At 33.2% G+C, this 23,689-nt stretch overlaps 2 protein-coding genes across 2 annotated transcripts; both read left to right on the top strand.

The window, feature by feature from the left end:
• Positions 1–17,916: 17,916 nt before the first annotated feature.
• Positions 17,917–18,976, top strand: LOC132722821 (uncharacterized). The gene is made up of 2 exons (XM_060707392.1): positions 17,917–18,378; positions 18,865–18,976. Exons 1-2 carry the CDS (start codon positions 17,917–17,919, stop codon positions 18,880–18,882), a joined length of 480 nt encoding a protein of 159 aa, XP_060563375.1. The 3' UTR covers positions 18,883–18,976.
• LOC132722819 (uncharacterized) lies at positions 18,851–22,806 on the top strand. The gene is made up of 4 exons (XM_060707390.1): positions 18,851–18,982; positions 19,500–20,832; positions 22,118–22,128; positions 22,551–22,806. Exons 2-4 carry the CDS (start codon positions 19,819–19,821, stop codon positions 22,804–22,806), a joined length of 1,281 nt encoding a protein of 426 aa, XP_060563373.1. The 5' UTR covers positions 18,851–18,982; positions 19,500–19,818.
• Positions 22,807–23,689: the final 883 nt, after the last annotated feature.

The raw sequence follows: 23,689 nt of genomic DNA, 5'->3' as shown, positions 1-23,689 counted from the left end.
ACAAATATCTTAATCAGCATTAAGTATGATCAATGTCATATCCATCCTTATCCATCTTATTAAAGGCCCATTATGCCTTGTAACAACGCACTTTGGGGTCAAACGCACTTTGGGGTACGACCCCAAAGTGCGTTAAACTTCGCACCGCACTTTGGGGTCAAACGCACTTTGGGGTCAAAATCGAGAAATTGACCCCAAAGTGCGTTAATATGCTACATATCAACGCACTTTGGGTTCCAGAGGTCTAAAGGTGTCATCTGAGTTCTGCTTAAATACTGAGTACTGACTTATTTTCGATCTGCGACATTGAAATATTTGAGGTAGGGTTCAAGATGGAGGTCAATACTTAATGTTGCTTAAGTGATAAAAGTTTTATTAATTTTACCACTTGAAATATTTAAAAATTGTGTTCATGTAACAAAATTACGGTGGCATAAAAGTGACATTAGCATTTTTATTCAGTTTTGCATACATATTTTTTTTTTAGTTTTGCATTCATATTCGTACATATTTTATTTTTGTTTTTCGTAAATATTTTAGCCAATCAAAACAGCCTTCACATCTTATAACAGTAGTTAAGTATAAAACTAGCACAGTGGTTTTGGTCACATTTCGGCCCATTTTTGGAATCGGCCCAGTCGTTTTCGGCCGGGCAAGTCTGGTTTCGGCCGACCCTTTTGGGCCCATTTTTTTAAAATTATATGTATTTTATATAATTTTTTCATTATAATATACTATTATATTAGTGTCTATTTGATAAGGGCTGTTGATTGGTGATCAGTTATTATCCCATGGATATGCACCACTCAAACACCTTGTGTCAAATGTTAACCACATCCAGACCATATGCAGACATTTGGGTTACTGCGGACTATACATAGTAATGTTGTTATTTTTTTGATGCCTCCAAAAATGAAAATGTTGGTATTTGCAAATTGCATTTACAAATGGGGTACTGTAATTTACAGATGGCGAAGCGTTTGATAATGGTGTTTTACAAATGGCGTAATTATTCAAACATCTACTTTGCAAATGTGGTCATGTAAAAATATGTACGAAAAAACAAAAATTAAATATGTACAAAAAAACTAAAATAAAATATGTATGCAAAACTAAAATAAAATATGTATGCAAAACAAAAAAGTATGTATTCAAAACTAAAAAAAATATGTACGACAAACAAAAAACAAAACAACAAAAAATATGTACGAAAAACAAAAAAAGTATTAAAAAAATGCAAATGTTACTTTTATGACACCGTTCAAAATACTTTAGTACAGAAATTATATATTATAATTAAAAGATGCTGCGAAAAATATCCCGTTCTGTCAGTCATTTACTTGATAATTTTTTGGTGCCATATTGAGCTCCATTTTAAATATGTTGGAATGAAATAAAATGCTGTTTGCATTTTTTTCCGAAGAATTATAAATATACTCTATTGCAATGTTCTGGTGAAACATCAAGTTTTTCGATCGGACTATATATAGTGATTTTTACAAATACATTATTAAGCTTATCAACAAACTAAAGGGTTTTTGTAACAACTGTTCGCTAGAGGTTTTTTATGGGAAATCTTACATATTCTAAAGAAAGAGCAAAGTTAACATGAATTTTATAATGTTAAAAAAATGGTATCAGAGAAATGTAAGATGCTTGTAATCTGAATAAAGGAACGATAAATGTGAAATTATTTGCCATAAAAGTAGTCAAAACAATGTAACAAAAAGCAAAAGATGAAAAAGATGGTCCAGGTAATTGCCCAATATGTATTTTTGGATAATATAGAAGAACATCAAAATAAAAAAAAAAACTTTGAAGAAAAACAAATAAAAGCAAAATGGACCTTTAAAATATTATTTTTTTAACCCTTGAGGGTGGGGGATCGATACCCCACAATCCCCTCTTTACCCTCAGTGAGAATTTTACATTATTCTGAAGCTCCGCTCTTAATGTGCGACTACTTAAATAGTTATTTTGGTACTGCCTGTACGGACTACTACTTAAAGCCGCATCTACACCTAGTCAAGTTTCTTATATGTCACATTTAGCTAAATGAATGGCTCTTTTAACATATTATCAGGCACATTTTTTACTGAAATGTCTAACTAAGATTACCCATAATTTATACCTTTGTCTATGCTAAGACTATCATACACTTAACAAATCTTATAAGTGTGCACCTTTTATGTCCTTGTAACTTTTTCGTTTATCAATATATTTTTACAAAATTTTGTGTTCTGACTATTGGCTGCATTTCCACACATTTCATGTGCTCAAGCATGTCAATTTTAATTATGAGATGCGTTCAACGATGAACGAACGATATTTACACAATGCACGAAAAAATTGTGAGAATGGGTGGAATAAGATTGCACATGATATCTCGGATACGATAGAGATCGACATATCAGAAAAACACCACATGGGTAGATTATCTATACAACATCGTGGCATAACCCTAAGATTGGTCAACGTTGGTGTGCACCAAACAGAGGTTGGTGACATGTATTTCTTTAAATAATTATTTTAATTCCTTTGCATTGTAAAAGCCGAAAAATATTTAAATAAGACGAACATAAATGCATATTTTTATTTAGTAATTAATTGTCTGTATCATTTGTAGGTTGCGCCTGGCATGAGTGTACACCAAACTACCTAAGAAGGCTAGTCATTAAGTACAGAGCAACTTCTTTGGTAACCTTCCTCACCAACCCCAAAATTATCTACAACGGTATGTTAGATCGATGTGACGACGCTGCCAGGCTGTAATAGTCAGGGTGGGCACACACAGTATAAAGGACATCATATTGCAACATCGACTTTCGACACGCATTCACTTTTTTTAAAAATTTAATCTTAAATTTGTATCTTGAATGAAAAGTACTTAACAAAAATGATAACATGTCTCTTTTTTGTATTTATTGAAAATTTCAGCATGATCGGGAAAATATTGATACACCTATGAAACCATTTATACATGCACACTTATAAGATTTGTTAAGTGTATTTCTATAAAACGTGTAAATAAAAATTGGGAAAATAATGCATTTAGCTAAAACCAATGGAGTTAATGAAAGGTGTACATTCTTTTAAAATAAATGGACAATTTGAAAAAAAAAATATTTAAGCTTAATAATTGATACAAATTCTTTATTTGGTGAAAGTTCTTCACTTACTAATCAAAAACATTTAAATTCCTATTGATTCTACTATAATTCAGGGCACATGCTTTGCGTCTATTTAATACCTTGATTTTTTGTTTACCATTGGTTTTGACTACAATACATTATTTAAAACATAATGAACATTAATTTTCTATGACCCCAAAGTGCGGTCGTTTGCCTGATGTTAAAAAATGTATATGTACCTGTCTAACGCACTTTGGGGTCGAAATTGGACCCCAAAGTGCGTAACGCACTCTGGGGTCGGACCCCAAAGTACGTAACGCACTTTGGGGTCGGACCCCAAAGTGCGTTTGACCCCAAAGTGCGGTGTTACAATGCCTCATAAATGCTTCCATTTTTATTTTCTCATTTTTTTTTTTAATTTTTGGTAATTTGATACAGTTTCGACAAAAATACCCCATTGCCACATAGATGAAAAAAGCTTTTGCTTCATTTGGTCTGTTTGCGATCGGTATAACTACAGTGAATATAAGTGATTTTGTAAGTGAAGTCAAAATCCTACCTTGTTTGAATTTTGCTACCTTAACGACACACTGCTGAACGTTCAGTCTTCTTTGTTCAGTTGTTTAACTTTTAACATTCTCTAAATTCATTATTTAAACATTATAAAACACATGTTTCAGATTTCTAAAGAATTAAGAAAATGTGAGGCATAATTAATGTGCCTTTAACGGTTTCTAAAGTATCTAATTTCCATGTATTTAAGTTTATTTTGTACTAAATCGTGACCTGCTTAATTTGTATAATCGATTTGCCTTTTTTTTTAAATTTGGAACAGTCCATTTAAAGTTTAAGAGATTGGTTTAGACAGGCCAGTCCGGATGTTCAAGCGTATCTGGCTTATGGCAAAGGTTCCTTACTTCCGGTCCCTGCAGGCTAAAGTGACATTTTGCTCTTTTTTTTTCATTGTCAAGTTGAGCTGAATTGATTATGTATTTCAAAAGTTGGTGATTAACCAATAAACGATACTGGACATGTTTTGGATAAAATATGAATCTGCCTAAAATAATAAAAAGACTGCCTAACCCTTTTTATAAAATGAAATTTAGTGGTACTTTTCGATGGATATTTATAGAAATTTCTTTTGTCTACGTGAGTTATTTATCGTTCATGCGAATTGATACGGATTATGGCAGAATGTAAACTTATTTTGACTTTCACCTGTTCAATGTACTATATACTCTTGGATGAGCATAATGTCGGTTGAAGTGCATTATCTAAATTGTAATTGTGGTAACTGGTTAATTTTTCTATTTCCTTCTATTTTCACTACAATTAATATGTTTCAACAAACCGCGGTGAACTTTATTAATTAATAAGCGCATAATTACCGGTTTTTTTTCCTTACAAGTCTTAAATAAACTAAACAAACATGCATGGCGAGCATATTGTCAGCACATATCTAGTGGCCACTCGAGCATGGGAAGCCGTGCTCAAAATTTTAAAACATTTAGGCTAATCTATATAATTATAAGCAATTTTATTGTAACGTGCAGTAGTTTGTATCATGTATGTTTTTAAAATTAATATCTTTTGTCACTATTTTGCTGGTTTAACCTTTGCTCAGCTAAATATCAGAAATGGACTTGTCCATCTTTTAATCTGGGCATATCCATTTGTCATTTTTAGGTAAAATTTCAAAATAAGTACTGACTGAATAACGAACAGTGCAAACCATGATCAGATGGATATGCCGGATAATCTTTGTTTGAACTGGTTCAGTTGCCGTCAGAATTTTATCAACTAAAGCCGTGTCACGACAAAACCAACATAATGGGTTTGCGAACAGCATGGATCCAGACCAGCCTGCGCATCCGCGCAGTCTGATCAGGATCCATGTTGTTCGCTATCAGTTTCTTTACTTGTTATAGGGTTTGTAAGCGAACAGCATTGATCCGGATCAGACTGCGCGGATGCGCAGGCTGGTCTGGATCCATGCTGGTCGCAAACGCATTATGTTGGTTTTGTCGTGACGCGGCTCACTTACTTTTTTCTTTTTTCCATTATTTGTTTTTAAACCAAGGATGGGTAATGTTAATTTACAAAAACTATTATATTATCGGGATCATACATATTTCGCGCCTTTTTTACTTGCGAGGAAGAGACTTCATCGGATTTGAACTAACAGCATATTGAAGTAAATGATACCTGATATATCAGTGACCTTATTCAGGCAGCACATAATATAGTGTATTTTGATTGTTTGTTTTCATTTTACGCCTTTTCCCAACAGTATTTCAGTCATAAAGGGGGATAGTTTTCTAACCATCTTTCCTGGAGAGTTACTTTGAAGAGAATCTAATGATTTAATCAATTTACCCACTTTCATGTCGATATACCACCACCATGTCAAATAACCATCAAGATGTTCTCATTTATCTGGTCCTTAAATATAATCTATATCATTTATCTGGTCCTTAAATGTAGTCTTTATCATTTATCTCCGCCTTAAATGTAGTCTATATCATTTATTTGGACCTTAAATGTAGTCTATATCATTTATCTGGTCCTTACCTGTAGTCTCTATCATTTATCTGGTCCTTAAATTAGTCTATTTAACATATGATCTAAATAGGTAAGACAAAGTGGTTGCCTGATCCAGCCAACTTTAACACATGGGACATAATAGATAAGACAAAATGGTTTCTTGATCCAGGCAGTTAAACGTATGGTCTTAATAAGACAAAGCAGTTGCCCGACATAAGCAATTCAATAAATGGTCTTAATAGATAAAGTGGTTGCCTGACATAGACAATTCAACATATGGTCTTAATAGATAAGACAGTGGTTAATTGACAACAGGTGCAACTTAATAAATCATCTTAGTAGATATGACAAAGAGATTGCATGGCATAGGCAATTTAACAATGGTCTTAATAGATTATAAGACAAGGTAACTGGTTTCCAGTCATGCATTGTTTTAAAATGTTACCATAGTCTGGCATTTGCCTTTAATTTATATAAAGACTTAATTGGAATACAAAATACAACAATATAATATGTTTCCATTTATTCATAGAATTTCAACAACTTATGGCATAAACTTAAACAACAGTATATACATGTATTGCAATATAATTTTTAACAGTTACAGTATACTAAACTAAATATCACAGATTAATGTTACGCCATTGCAGATCATTAGACAATAATGGTAATATGTTGTCTCTATTTACTTTAACAGTGATTATTATGTCTATATTTATCTTATCAGCGGCAATTATGTCTACATTTATCATATATGCAAGAACTATGTCTATATTTATCTACACAATGATAACTGTGTCTGTATTTATCTTAACAGTGATAATCATGACTATATTTTGTCTAAACAATAATAACTATGTATATATTTATCTTATAAGTGATAATTATGTCAACATAAAATTTTATCTAAACAATGATAATTATAATGTTCATATTTTATTTTAACAGTGATAATTATGTCTATATTTATCTAAACCATGATAATTATGTACAAATTTATCTAAACAATGACAAGTATGCCCATTTTTTATCTTTACAGTGATAATTATATCTATTTTTTAAAACAGTGATAACTATGTCTATATTTATCTTAACAGAGAAATTATGTCTATTTCTATTTAAACAATGATAACTATGTCTATATTTATCTGAACAGTGAAATTTAAGTCTTTTTTTATCTAAAGAGTGATAATTATATCTAAATTTATCAAAACAGTGATAATTATGTTTATTTATATCTTAACAATGATATTTATGTCTATATTTATCTAAACAATAATATCTATGTCTAATATTCTAAACACCAATATCTACTCTATATTTATCCAAAAAGTGATAATTATGTCTATATCTTAACAATGATAATTGAAATTAAATAATATATAAAAACAGAATAAAATATTGCTCAACATAGTTTTCTTTTGCTATTTTTTGTAATTGGAAAAAAAACCAACAGTATCATTCTTTCAATTTAGGATCTTTAAATATACAATTTAAGTAAGACAAAAACAATTACATAAATCCCTATTATATAACACCCTTTAACCTTTATCACACAAAGTAAATTGAATGGAATTGTCCATCTTTCAACCTGGACACATGCGTCAGCTGATTTTGGTCTGCACTGGTCACATGGGTATGTTCAGAAACCCCTAGCAGACTAAGTGTTAAGAAATAATATCTAGTTTATAATAATGAGCATAAATATATAAATCACTTCTGAATTACAGAAAATCAAGTATAGTATAAACCTCTGCACAGCAAGCCCCCTGTAGAACAATCACCTCTTTACAACATTATTTCTAATACATTCTACCTCTGTCATGTCTGTAGAACAAACACCTCTAAGGAACAAACAAAATATTTGTCTCCTGAATGGTCACGCTCTTCAGAGGTTATACTATATATAATGTATGTACTATTTTTTTCAACAATATAATTTGTATACTGGTATATTTTCATATGCACTAACAAGATATAAAAAATATGACTATTCAAATAAATAACATTTCTTATATACAAACATTTCTTCTTAATAAAATATCTGAAATCTTTCTACAGTCAATATCCTTAAAAATGGGTCAAAGACAGAAAAGGCCGGGTTGCATTTGTACACCAAATATCATGAGGCTGTGATGTTACGAAAAAAAATTTCAATTGACCCATTTATGCCGAAAATTTAATTCAGTAGGTAAACAGGAAGTGGTTTAGCTACACACCTAAATTGAATCCCACAGTATGGGACCAATTCCCGTCTGTAGATTTTCCACAGTCTTTCTGGAAAAACTCTGGAAAATAACTGATTTTCCATGAATTTTCATGGAAACAAGCTTTTTTCCACAGTATTTACAGAGTACTCTGGAACAATTTTCATGGAGAACTCTGGAACTTGACTTTTTCATCAAAGAAATAACCATGAAACAGTTCTGGAAAGCTCTTGGAAAGTTAACACTTAGACAATTTTTCAAGGAGTTTTTACTCTGGAAAACACTTAGTCATTTTTTTGAGAAAGTTTTGGACTTAGGAAATTTCCATTTTATTTCTGCATTTACATAATATTATACTTCACTTAATACATTTAACTTAAATATTTTTTCCTAAGTAGTCATAAATAATCTTTTTAATATAAGACAGTTTTCTGGTTTTAAGACACAATGGAAAAAAAAGACAATTTAAAATATGGCATTAACACAATGTTGAACAGCAAGAACAAATGAATTTAATTACTTAGCATTGAGATTGGTCAACATGACTGTGTACTCATTGTAATTAAATGTAGCAGTTAGCAAAATAAACACTTACAGTTAAACAAAATGAAACCATCATAAGCCCCTCAACAGCTCAACTGTTTCTTTTTTTATTGCAAAAAAAAAAGCTTAAAAAAAAACACATGCAACTCCATTGCCCACACTTTGGGCATTAAAAATGCATTTTAGGTATTTTTTTCATTTAACTCTTATTTATTTTCAAGGGTATCTCATATCAAGCCTCAGATCTGAGAGGTTCATTATTATATATTACCCTTAGTTGGAAAAAATAAATACACAATTAAAAGAAAACAATTAAATTTAAGAAAAAATGTAAATTGTTTATGCACTTATGTTTCTTTATTAATTGATGATAAATTTATTATGTATCTCTATTGAAGTATATAATTATTTTATCTATATATTCATCTTTGTGTAGAGGTAACATTTCAAATTCAGCATCAGCCACAATGTAAATATTTATGACCCCTCAAGTGGAACCAACTGTTTTTCATAAACACCAAAGTTAAACTCACCTATCTGATATAAGAGAATAGAAAGAGGTAAATGTAGGTTTTACAACCTACTATATTACACTGTAGTTCCCAAGTAACTTAATACCCTTGCAGAAATCAAATCACAGGTCAGAACACTCCTTCCAGGCGGGTCATTTGAATACAGAAAGCATTGAAAAGTGACTAACTGCTTAAAAAGTTATAACTTGAAAAAAATTATGTTTGAGCATTGGGATATTAGATCAAATGAGTTTTTAAACTGGACAAATTTTACAAAAGTTTTCTGGAAATATGAACTTTTAAACATGTGTATTTCATGATTCAGTGAAAATGGAGGGAACTACATGTATATCATTGTAATATATACCATTTCTAACAGTAAGTACAAATGTATTTTTATTTTTAACACTTATCATTTTAGTTTTTTTCAAATTTTCTTTGCAAGTATACACTGTTTTAGTGATTGTATTTCTACATACATGTACATGTAAACTTTACAATATTAAATAGTTAAGAAAATCTTTTTCATTTTTGAATAATGGCGGGAAATTTTTAAATCAGAGATTTATAATTTTCCATTCAAAATATTTGTGATTGAAACAGATTCCATATCAAGCAATGAATTTCCAAATTCACATTTAATAAAATTCATATGCCTTAAAATTGTAATTTCTTGTTACTCATGTACATATGTTTATTTTTCAACATATTTAGGTTGCAAACTTTCAAGTCTTGGAGTCACATGAGATGTTTCCTCTCAAGGATATCAGATCAAGGGAAAATGAATAAATGTACTGTTGAATACAGAATGGCTTACAGAACTATCCTGGTAAATAATTTAGTTTGTTTTGTTGAAAAAAACGTCGAAGTAACATGTTTTCCAAAATATAAATGCATGCTATTTTCCAAACACTGAACAAAATGTTGCTCTTCATGTTTTATGCATATAGTTTTATTATTGTTATACTGACTCCACTGAACACATCTCAAACTTTCAGTGGTAATTAAGTACTTGTGAAGATCATTAAGTAATTTAAACTGCCATTACATAAAGTTGTCATTACATAGCTATAGGAAAAGCAGGGAAATAATTGACACAAGTTTATCATAATGTTGATTTTGACCAAAAAAATAATATTTTCATCAAAGCATGGGTATTTACTTTATAACTCTGTGCTGATATTCTGCAAAAATCATTGAAATTGAAAGTTTTCCATTTTAACTTTTTTCACCCTTTTGTGTTTTTTATCAATCCTGTTTAAACAATACTAATTATATTGACATTGTGCATATAACACAAGTACTATGTATTTATATACAATTAATTCATATTTTTTTTCAGTATCCATCAGAGAGGTCACACCACAAGTCAAGAAGAATGTTGCATCATGCGAAAGTGAAGGATTATATACATGTGTTCAAGATGGATGTTAAATTACAATTTGTTTTGAATAAAACACTCTGACTTCAAAATAATTTGTGAAATGTGCAAATTACTATAAGTGTTTTGAATTCTTGATGACTATATATAGAGTGCTTTTTTTTGGATATGCTAATAAAAACATATTAAATGCAAATTAAAAGGTCATTTAATTTTATTTATGCAACCATCATTTCAAGTAATCCCAAAATGTTTCCAGAGTGAATTCCATAGTATTTCCAGAATTATTTCAAGGCTAATTAAATGGCATCTTACCCCATATCCTATTTTTAACTGCGGAACTTTTTCCACAGCGGCTCCGGAACATTTTCCAAAGAGTAACTCCGGAACATTTTCCAGAGTAACTCCGGAACTTTTTCCAGAGTAACTCCGGAACATTTTCCAGAGTCACTCTGGAACATTTTTTCCGGAGTAGAATGTCATTTTAGCAGAACAATTTCCAGAGTTGCTTTGAAGACTCCGGAACATTTTCATGGAAAACTCCGGAAAAGTTTTATGAAAAAAGCTCTGGAAATTCATGGAGAAAGTACATGAAAATTCACGATTTTTTTTTCAGTTTTCTTTGAACAACTCCGGAAAACTAGTCCGAATTATCCAGAGTTGGCAATTTCCATGAAAATTCCGGAAGTTTTCATGGAAATTCATGGAAAATGTACGGACGGGAATTGTGTCAATGCTGTATGCCAAATATCAAGAGGCTGTGATTAGTAGTTTCTGAGAAAAATGTTACGAAAATTTCCTACCAGTGACCATTAATGTGAACAGGAAGTGGATGAGCTGCAGACTTGAAATCGAATCCCACAGTTTGGGACCATGTGTCAATGCTGCATGCCAAATATCAAGAGGCTGTGATAAGTAGTTGCTGAGAAAACTGTTACCAAAATTTCCTACGTCGAAAAATCTAACTAATTTAACTAAGTGGATAAACAGGAAGTGGATGAGCGACAGACCTAAAATCGAATCCCATGGTATGGGACCATTTGTCAATGCTGTATGCGAAATATCAAGAGGCTGTGATAAGTAGTTGCTGAGAAAACTGTTACGAAAATTTCCTACCATTGACCATTAATGTCGAAAAATCTAACTAATTTAACTAAGTGGATAAACAGGAAGTGGATGAGCAACAGACCTGAAATTGAATCCCACAGTATGGGACCATGTGTCAATGCTGTATGCCAAATATCAAGAGGCTGTGATAAGTAGTTGCTGAGCAAACTGTTACGAAAATTTCCTACCATTGACCATTAATGTCGAAAAATCTAACTAATTTAACTAAGTGGATAAACAGGAAGTGGATGAACGACAGACCTGAAATGGAATCCCACGGTATGGGACCATGTGTCAATGCTGTATGCAAAATATATCAAGAGGCTGTGATAAGTAGTTGCTGAGAAAACTGTTACGAAAATTTCCTACCATTGACCATTAATGTCGAAAAATCTAACTAATTTAACTAAGTGGATAAACAGGAAGTGGATGAGCGACAGACCTGAAATTAATTCCCACGGTATGGGACCATGTGTCAATGCTGTATGCCAAATATCAAGAGGCTGTGATAAGTAGTTGCTGAGAAAACTGTTACGAAAATTTCCTACCATTGACCATTATTGTCGAAAAATCTAACTAATTTAACTACAGTAGTGGATAAACAGGAAGTGGATGAGCGACAGACCTGAAATCGAATCCCACGGTATGGGACCATGTGTCAATGCTGTATGCCAAATATCAAGAGGCTGTGATAAGTAGTTGCTGAGAAAACTGTTACGAAAATTTCCTACCATTGACCATTAATATTGAAAAATCTAACTAATTTAACTAAGTGGATAAACAGGAAGTGGATGAGAGACAGACCTGAAATCAAATCCCACGGTATGGGACCATGTGTCAATGCTGTATGCCAAATATCAAGAGGCTGTGATAAGTAGTTGCTGAGAAAACTGTTACGAAAATTTCCTACCATTGACCATTATTGTCGAAAAATCTAACTAATTTAACTAAGTGGATAAACAGGAAGTGGATGAGCGACAGACCTGAAATTGAATCCCACGGTATGGGACCATGTGTCAATGCTGTATGCCAAATATCAAGAGGCTGTGATAAGTAGTTGCTGAGAAAACTGTTACGAAAATTTCCTACCATTGACCATTAATGTCAAAAAATCTAACTAATTTAACTAAGTGGATAAACAGGAAGTGTATGAGGGACAGACCTGAAATTGAATCCCACGGTATTGGACCATGTGTTCAACGCTGTATAATATAAAGATGCTGTGATAAGAAGTTTGCTGAGAAAACTGTTACGAAAATTTCCTACCATTGACCATTAATGTCGAAAAATCTAACTAATTTAACTAAGTGGATAAACAGGAAGTGGATGAGCGACAGACCTGAATTTGAATCCCACGGTATGGGACCATGTGTCAATGCTGTATGCCAAATATCAAGAGGCTGTGATAAGTAGTTGCTGAGAAAACTGTTACGAAAAATATTTTCCCCGCCCGCCCCCGCCCGCCTGCCCGCAAACCGCCCGCCTGCCTGCCCGCCGCCCGACATTCACCATACTATAAACCCGGATTTTGCACCAGTGCAACCGGCCAAAAATCCATCCTTACCATGCTTAATATCTTAAATGACTTTGTCCGCCATTCAATCTGGACAAAACCATTAAATGTAATTGAAAATATATTTTCAAAATAGTATAATCTTAATTTTCCCTTTTTTATTCAAATTTTTCTCCCAACTATGAGTCAAAAAGGATGCAATCTAACACATAATTAATCAGCAGCAACAAAATTTGTGTTTTGCAATGAGAAAAAATCCCCCCAAAAATCATTTACCGTACTTCAACACATTTTTTTTTTACACTTAATCAAACTTAGCTAAGTACATTATGGCGATTTAGCCTATCATTTAGAATGCTAATTTGGATGATATAAGAGAAAACTGCACTATGTCATCTTAAAAGACGAAGTAGCTAAGATAGTTTTGCATTTATTTCATATAATGTTCAATTTGTAAAGAAATATATCTTAATGCATCACCTTTATTACACTAAGGGAAACATTAAACAGGTTAATTTTACAAAGAATTTTGTGCCCAAAACAAAAAAATAACAACAAAAACTCCCCCAAAAATCAATAAAAGTGATAATAGTTTGTTTTTGAAAAATTTGTAAATCTTATAATTATTTTTAATCAGCATTCAAATTCTAAATGATATTTTGATTTCTAAACCATACACAATTTTGACTGAGACTTTGCATGTTTAATTATATGTTACATAAGTTATACAAGTTTGTATAGAAATAGAGTCTCAACACTGAACATTGAAATCTTGATTTAACCCTTATAGTGAATTTTAAATATTCAAATACCCAGTTTCTTAGTCAACAAAAATTAAATCTTCATATCTATAAAAGTATTGATACAAATTCCTAAAATTAAAATTTCCTTAAAAAGGACCTTTAAATTTAAAAGATTTACTACTATAAACAAGATTGCATTTGAGAAAAATGCTATGCCACCGCATTAATACAACACTAAATAGTAGTGTAGGAACAGATTTTTTTTGTTTCTATACAATTTTGAAGATTGTCATAAAGCATAGATCCCTGACCTATCTTATTCTTATTATCAGATTAGTGGTTAAATCTGTTGTTAACTCAATAAAAGATCAGAGTAGGAATGTATCAATGCACTCGAGTCTAGTGAATCTGGTGGTGGATGTCGTATTTCACACAGCCTAAATTTCATGACTACATCAAAAGGACAACACAGTAAGACACTTTGTCAAAATCTAGGTCAGCTGAAATCAAAGTTCACTTTACATCTTAATCTGTGCACATGGTTCAAATTTCAAAGCTGTACATCAAAGGACAAGAAAGAAGGTCACATCAACAAAATCTAGGTCACCTGATATCAAAGTTCAATTTTACAACTAAAACTGTGCACATGGTCAAAATTTCATTGCTGTATATCAAAGGACAAGAAAGTAGGTCACTGTCCCCTTGGGCAAGGCAAAATTTTGGACCCAAGGGTTTAATTCAAAACAATCTTGATACAAGTCCACCAAACAACATTTCAAGTCAAATATCTAAGCTGTAGCTTTCTCCCATTCAGAAAACATTTGTTTTATTTTCTGTTTTTACTATGTGTACATAATGAGAATCACTGTCCCCGGACAAGGCCAATTTTGACACCAGGGAAAAAAATTGAACAACTTTAGTAGAGGACCTATAGATGATATTATATAGCAAACATCAAAGCTCTATGCCTTGTACCTTCAGACAAAAATATTTTTTATTTTTTTACTATATGTACATAATGAAAATCAATGACCCCCTGGGCGGATCCAATTTTGACCCCAGGGCTATAATTTGAACAATCTTGGTAAAGGTTCACATCGCAAAGTCTCATGCCATATATTTAACCTCTAGCCTTTGTCAATTCAGAGAAGAAGATTTTTCAATTCAGAGAAGATTTTTCAAATTTTTACTTTATACATATAAGGAAAAAAATCGCCTCTGGGGCAAGGCAATTTTAACACTAGGGGCATTATTAAAACAACTTTAGTAGAGGACCCATAGATGATATTATATACCAAATATCAAAGCTCTAAGCCTTGTAACGTCAGACAAGAGGATTTTTTAATTTTTTACTATATGTACATAGTGAAAATCAATGACCCCTGGGCATGGGGCCAATTTTGACCCCAGGGCTATAATTTGTACAATCTTGCTAGAGGTTCACTACATAATGTTTCATGCAAAATATCTTTGTAAATTTAAAGAAGATGATTTTTTAAGTTTTTACTATATACATAATAAATTTTAATGGAAAACCTATGGCCCCCGGGGCGGGGCTATTTTTTATTTATTTTGACACTCAAAGAGGCAAAATTTGAACAACTTTGGTAGAGTTCCTATAGATAATATCATTTAACAAATATTAAAGCTCTAAGCCTTGTACCTTCAGACAATAAGATTTTTTACTATATATATAATTATATATTGAAAATCAATGACCCCTGGGGCGGGGGCAATTTTGACCCCAGGGCTATAATTTGAACAATCTTACTAGAAGTTCACTTCACAATGTTTCATGCAAAACTGTACTGGACAAAATGTGCCGAGGCAATGAATGTCAAATTTCCTGTGAATCTAAGGACAGGTAAGATAAACATGTTACGAGTTTTAAGAGAAATTATTTCAGGTTTAGTTTAACCACAGGCGCTCGTCATATTGCCTGAATATATTTTTTTATTTTTTATATTTTTTTATATTTTTTATATTTTTATTATTTATATTTTTGGTCAAGATAGTGATTCAATGTCATATTTATAAAAAAATATTCCACAATTTTTCATGAAAAAAAATTAGTATAATTATTGTATAAATAAAGATAGTAATTTTCTTTCATGAAAAATTGTGGAATAATTTTTCATAAGACATAATTATATTCATCATATTGACCAAAATAAATTAACTATAAAATTTTTTAAAAAATGTTAAAAATAAAAATATGTACATTACTGTATTCAATGGCAATAAGACACACACTTGTGATAGGAACAAATGAAGGTGATTGAATACATTTTGAACATACTGTTATCCATGTTGCTTCCATGGTGACAGATAGTTATTGGAAATTCGGCTTTTATGAACATTTTTGTACTTTAATATAGACAGTTCACCATTTCTGCAGCATTGTTAAGCCTTTGAACAGTCATGTTATAAAAACATTTAGTAATACAACTGTAATGGATGTGGATTTCTGGTATTAAATTGATAGATAGCACAATAGTTTCTTAATACGCTGAACATGGTAACTCATTTTTAAAAAACATATTTGTAAATGAGTTTATTTTTTAACAGGCCGTTCCTGCAAAAATGCATTTAAGAGACTGGACATCACTGAACAGATCCCGACCTCTTCAGGAGAAATAGTGAAATCAGTGGATCAAGGAACTCAGACTGACATAGTGCTCCCTATATCTACCAGGTAAATTGTTGAGAATGTTAACAGTTGGTAATGAAATATTGAAACATTGTCCAAACCATATGCAGGTATGTAATGGACACCAGTGAATGGGTAATGCAATAATTGAACTGTTGTATCATAGTTTGGAGACCTTTCTGTTGAAAATGTGTCTGGGTTAAATCGTATACATATACATGCACCGTGCGTTAACTGGAGTGCGGGTATTAGTTACCCGCACTCCAGAGCATACCCATTGATTGGCTCATTTTTGCTGGGGTTTACATATTGTGACGGCAGAGAAAGGGAAAGCGACAGAAATGTCATATTCAGATGTTCGTTCATTGGTTCATTTTTGCCGGGGTTTCATATTGTGACAACAGGGAACGTGCTTTTATGTTTGACTATGATACAAAAGAGAAAGAACACCAAAACACTCGGCAATCTGATTAATACTCGGGGGCTACGCCCCCTCGTACAAATCAAATACCCTTGTGTTTCGGTGCTCTTTCTATTACATGTATCAAGCAAATCAGTGAGGGATGTTAAATTGGGGCCCCGTGTGACATTGCTTAATACACCAGTGCACGTTAAAAAAAGTTAGCTTAATGGTCCAAAATGATAACACTTAGATAATGTATATGAAAAATGTTAATGTTGACTCTACAATTTGTAGAGTGTCAGGTATCAGGTTATTGATATACCAACACTCATTCTCTGTGGTTCTTCAGTTTCAGGTCAAGTGATAATGAGGAAGGTGAATGGATATTTTTGGAGCCAAAAAAAGAACTTAAGGTAAATAATATTGTAAGGTGTTTAAATATTTTGTTTTTAAATAGAAAATACTTTGTAAATTCTTATTGTAATATTTAAACTTTCTGATATATCTGAAGATATACATAGTAATTCATGCTAAGCAGCAAAAATTAGAACATTTTAGATGTTATACATGTACACATGATGTTATGATGTGGGCTTTAAATTGAATGTTTGTGTGTATATCTTAATTCAAATGGCCGAATAAGAGCCCTTGATCAAAGCAAGATAATATTGCAAATGCAATTAATATTCTTCGGTTGTCACTATTAAATGTATGTGCCATTAGTAAAACAATTGTTTAGATAAATGCAAAATTATTTTTTTAATTTTGATTCAATCCACTTTTCTTTCAAGTTTTTTGCACAAGGTTTTCCAATGACTGATTGTTGTCAAGTATTCTGCTTGTTACAAGAAATAAAGTTTTCCAAGACAATCCAACTTGATTTTTGTCTTACTCCAGAAAAAAGCTGGCAAGGGTGCAGAGTCTATTCACAAGGCTGCTTTAAGACGTCTTCGTCATTATGCTGAGCTCAAGGACGATGAAAAGGCTCATTTGGTGGAGTTGCTTTGTAAGTTAAAAAACAGAAACCATAATTATTCTTTATACACTTATTATATGGAGTTAGGCAGAGCTTCCCAGATCAGATTTCCCTTTTTAAACTGTTGAAAGATTGGGCTAATAAAACAAGTTTTAGGTATTAAAAATTGTTATTACGAATGAAATCTTGCATGACTACAGGCATTGATGGAAATCAGCTGTTCAAGTTGTCTTACTGTGGAAAGAACTGTAATGGTGGTTACTTATTTTGCAACAGGTAGAGGCAGTCCTCAACAAATTGCCAGAGGATTAATGAGCTCGTCTCTAGCAGAGGAATTGAAGTGCCTTGTGCTATATGACGTAGAAATGGAGGCCAGAGAATGTGCAACCAGAAGGAGTGTTTTAAATCAAAAACAATATGAAAATCTAGCAACCTTCAGTTGGGACAATATTGTAGCTGAAATGACAGACAAGCAAACTTTTCTGGCTGAAATTTTACTTGCTGTTGCACTTCCAACTGGAAAAATTGGAAATTTAGCTGCAACAGAGTCTGTTGTGCCAGTGCTGGGTACAGTATATGGCATGCTGATGAAAGAGAGGTTCCATGAATTGTCCAGTGCCCAAAAGGTTGTTGCAGTTACACTTGCAAATGAACAGACTCACCAAAAGGTATATGGTTTGTGCATGCAAAACTGTTTCAGAATTGTTGCAGGCCTGGTAGTTAATGTTTGGCCTCAACTGTTTGTTTTCTGTTATAATGAATTGTCTTATAAATAAGCCACTAACAAAAAATTCTAAATTCTAAATGCGTAATAGTGCTATACAAGCATGCCTATATACAAACATGCATAAATGTATGAACCCTACTATTTCATTACTATGAGGTATATATTCTCCAGTTGTAACCATTGATAAGGAAACAATTTATGACACTAAATGAGAACTTGACAACTGTCATACAAATTAAAATAGATACAGTATATGCACACCACACATAAATGTATATAATATCATAAGACATTTTTGAAGTTTTCGAAGCATGTTACTTTAAATATAGTTCAGCATCCAATTGCTTTTGTTATAGTTGAAACCCTTGTTTTTCATGTTATACAGTTAAGTTCCAAGTTATAGCTGACGTTTTCTCATGTTCTACAGTTACGTTCCAAGTTCTAGCTGATGTTTTCCTGTTCACCTGCTGGTTCTTCTCTTCACTTTGAACAGTTAATGAAGTTCGACCACAGGATATCACCGTCAAAGAAACAACCTATTTTGGGTAAATGTGACAGACCAGGGCTTTTTCTATTCAAAGTCTTCAATAGGTCTCTTTATGTCATGTTTATGTTTATAATTGAATATGATTTTGATATTAAAGCAGCCAGGAGTCATTAATTATTTAATTTAATTTACAAAAAGTTTTCACTATAAATCACTGTTATGTTATATTTCATAACCTGCTTTTAAGCATCAGTCCTTCAAGAGAAAGGACCATTGAAACTGTCTTTGCAGTGTCCACTTGTAGCATTTAACATACAACCACTTATCACCAAACTTGTTGTCGTACAATTAGGTGGGGCATATTTTCTGATGACAGTTGGTGCTCCTTAGAAATGTAAAAAATAAGTATTACCTGTACATATAAATACTAAATATAGACTTGTACGTTTTTGCAGTGAACTTAAATTAGTACTTGTTCTGAACCAAAAAGACTGACCTTCAATGTAAGGAGATGTAATATGGTGTAATCCTCAACACACACACTATCTATTTTATATGTTTTCTCTATCCAACAGGTGTATGACCGGCTACAGCCTCTGGGTATATCACTTAGCCATTCTGGCATGTTGGAGACTATGTCAGCTATATCAGGCAGCTTTAACACTGAGCTTATCAATTCCATACAAGGGGGCAAGAAATTTCGAATAGTTGGAGACAATATTAACTTCAATATTGGAGTCACGAACGAGAGAAAAAGTACAGGTAAAGCTGGCCATATGGAACATTGGTTTAGATCTGCTGCCATAATATATTGTTCAAAATGTTTCATTCAATGACTGTTCAGACACAATACCCCAGTGCAACCTTGAGCAGCTTCCAGCTGAGCAATTCATTATGCATGATAATGACTGGAAAGTGATAACAAGTGATATGTGCATTCTTGTTTCAAGGGTATTAACAGACTTTTTTCCATGGCTAAATTTTGCCAAATCAGCTGTAAGTAATGAAATTCAAGGGGGAACACCTTTGAAAATGAAACTGAAAAACACAGTCATACCCCTTCAAATACAGCATAAAATTGAACAGAAATATGCTGATGTTGTAGATATTTTGGACACATACCAAGATTTAGGTGAGACCTTATATCAAGGTTCTGGACTCCAAGTTCCTCAAATTCACATAGGGGGTGACCAGCTCACTAGAGAAAGGTTTTCTGGTGCAAAAAGACTAAGAGCAGCAGCCCTGACTGCATCCGAGAGGTTTGAAAATCTATCTCCAATAACATTTGAGCTGTTCCATCTTCAAATGACTGTTTTAGCAACATTCTATGACATACTTTACAAAGCGGACTGTACAGAGCCATTCACACTTTACTCACAGAAAGTAAGACTTTTGCGAAAACATGCTGAAGGTAAAGACGTCAAAAATCATTATCATAGCTGTCGAGACCTAGCAGTTTCATTCATAAGGGCGTACATTGTCGAAGCAACATGTCAGTATTTTGATTTGAAGAACACTGACACAGCCCCAGAAAATCTCCCAGACCCCAAAAATATGACAAACAATGAAATAAAGCATTGGATGACGACTTTTGTACAACCACTTGTTTTAAACATAGTATCTGAAAGCAGGCGGCACATATCAAGCGAAGATGTGGATGTTAATAGAACTGACGCTGTATTGTCATATGGAAAAGTTGTATTGGAACTTGGACTCATTTTTCTCGAACTATGTGACATTGTGAAATCACCAAGTCGGATTCGTTTGCTCTGTCACATGAAGTATATCATGCTGGTGTTGAAAGGCCATAAGAATAAGTCAAAATATGCTCTTGAGATTTTAAGACTGTTATGTCAGCAATTTGCCCTCTTGAGTGAAAAAACATTGTTGCCAAGTTTAGGACACAATGTATCTATAAGTTTTAAATACCGTAGAAAGTTGTTCTCACTATATTTTTATGATAGATCTACAAGCGTATATAGTTTATTTTAGTATCCGAAATTGGCATTACATTCGCATCATCCGAACACTATAACAGTAAATCAAAATGCAATTGCTCAAAAAATTAATAAATCTATGACAAAATCACTGCTGCGCTACAGTTTCAGGCTTATAAGACAACTTTTATTTTGTAATTTCAGCCAATGGTCCAAACATTTATACTTTTTCCTATCCGTTTTACTTACACTGGAGGTCGCCATTTTTGGGCCACGCCAGACGTACTCTTGTTGTGCAGAGAACCAGATTAGTCTTTAGTGTGTAGTTCCTGTTTCGAATGTCTGCAAAAGTGTCCGTTTTGTAGACAGTTGTATAATTGTAAACTTGCATCATCTACGAGTACACCAGTTCCAGATACATCTATGTTTATGGAGCCAAATATGTCAATGTTTACAACCTTCATCATCTTTAAGTACACGCGATGCCAGGAAAGCTAAAGACAACTGGAATTATTGGTTTGGACGTTTTAACGGACGTAGCATAATGAGACTATACCTATCAGGAGGTCTTTTTTTTAATCACGATGTTGTACACCGACTTCTAAATACAGGTAGTTTTTATGAACCAAATGGGGCTGGTGTGTGTTTGAATAGACGTGAAGCCTACCATTTCGTACGGCGACAATTGAACGATTTTGTTCACCAGTTCTAATTTTTATTGCGTATCTCTGAATTACATGTACAGCAGATTAAAACCAGCATGTAAATTTTAAGAAATTATATCAGATCATAGTGCATGAAGGGAAGACCTTTTTTGTCTAAAATTTAGTGTAATCATACCTATCGTCAGTGCAGATACCGGATACGGGAAATTGCATTTAGTGGATCTTTGAATTCTCTCCCTTAATTTAAAATACTATTTTTCATTAGAGATTGGCGGAGAAAGTTACAAAGTTCACGAACTAAATACATTTTACAATTAAAAATGATTAGGACAATTTATTGGATACTTCTTGCGTACGCGGGTACTCAGAGTATGTGTGAACAAACTGAATATATCTATTTGGACCATCGATGCGGACATAATATAGACTTTTCACAGAGAATAACTTGCACGTATGATTCACGAGGAGTTTACACATCAAGAAGAGTATATGAAAATGTAAATGTTATCCAATTTGAAAGATTTACTGGCAGCATATTAAATTTAGAAACATTCCCGAATACCACACAGATATATATTAAATCTATAACAGAGAAAACAGAGGTATGTAAACTAATCGAGGGATTCAAGGGGCCAGGCAGTGTAGAAGTCCATTCAGACCAGTCTACTTGGACGTGCAGTGTAAGTAATACAGCAAGATATGACGGGTTTCATAATCATCCATGAAAACAAATCTAATCAAAACCTGGACCTGCTAATTTTTTAACTTTGTTTCAATTTATGTTTTACCTAGATAGACTTAAATGTTATTGAGGACTTGAGTTTAGACATCTCCAGCCTGATCTCACTTGCGAAAGGAGGTTTTAAAGAGCAGATTGTGCAGAGCATTTTCATTTTTGATGTTTTGGGCTTTCTGTAGGGCATCCTATTTGATTTATTTTATCAAACTGATAATACATTGTTTTCTTTATAGTTTACAACACTTACTCCAATTAATTGCTAATACTGTTTTAAATATCTTTCAGGGCAATGAAAGTAATATTTTATCATCTCCCACGTCTATCGAGGATTTCTACCTCCAGGACACCTGCTGCCAGTAAAATGACATCATCTTATGTTGCCACTACCCCTATCACACCTACCACTCCTACGAGGATTTCTACCTCCAGGACACCTGCTGCCAGTAAAATGACATCATCTTATGTTGCCACTACCCTATCGCAACTACCACTCCTTCTACGAGGATTTCTACCTCCAGGACACCTGCTGCCAGTAAAATGACATCATCTTATGTTGCCACTACCCTATCGCACCTACCACTCCTTCTACGAGGATTTCTACCTCCAGGACACCTGCTGCCAGTAAAAATGACATCATCTTATGTTGCCACTACCCCTATCACACCTACCACTCCTTCTACGAGGATTTCTACCTCCAGGACACCTGCTGCCAGTAAAATGACATCATCTTATGTTGCCACTACCCTATCGCACCTACCACTCCTTCTACGAGGATTTCTACCTCCAGGACACCTGCTGCCAGTAAAATGACATCATCATCTTATGTTGCCACTACCCTATCGCACCTACCACTCCTTCTACGAGGATTTCTACCTCCAGGACACCTGCTGCCAGTAAAATGACATCATCATCTTATGTTGCCACTACCCTATCGCACCTACCACTCCTTCTACGAGGATTTCTACCTCCAGGATACCTGCTACCAGGAAAATGGCATCATCTCATGATGCCACTACCCCTACCGCACCTACCACTCCTATGTCTGACACAGTCACTAGCAACAGCATGTCCATGATAACAGGTACTGTAAATAATGCACTGCAATTTTCCCCTCATTTTATAGTAATATATATCTTGATATTCCTATTATGCTGTTTCATTGTTATTGTAATTATTTTTGTCTCTAAATTTAATGTATCAGTTAAAAAAAGGCTCCTCTGTCTAGAAAATCCGATATTTACTGGAACACGCAACAGCAGTTGGACATGTTCGAAAGGAGATTGCGTATCTTAGAAAATTCCCCCTTTATTCAAACAGAGAGTAGAAATAGTACACGTATCGAAACTGAAAATGATTATCTTAGCTCGCCACAGAGATTAGAAAGTCATACAAATTTGAGTTGGGATATGTATGATGTATATGAT

Source organism: Ruditapes philippinarum, unplaced genomic scaffold (genome assembly GCF_026571515.1).
Source record: "Ruditapes philippinarum isolate M1 unplaced genomic scaffold, ASM2657151v2 ctg2794_1_1_1_1, whole genome shotgun sequence".
In the NCBI taxonomy this organism is placed as follows: Eukaryota; Metazoa; Mollusca; class Bivalvia; order Venerida; family Veneridae; genus Ruditapes; species Ruditapes philippinarum.
This window is presented reverse-complemented; position numbering and strand designations above follow the sequence as displayed.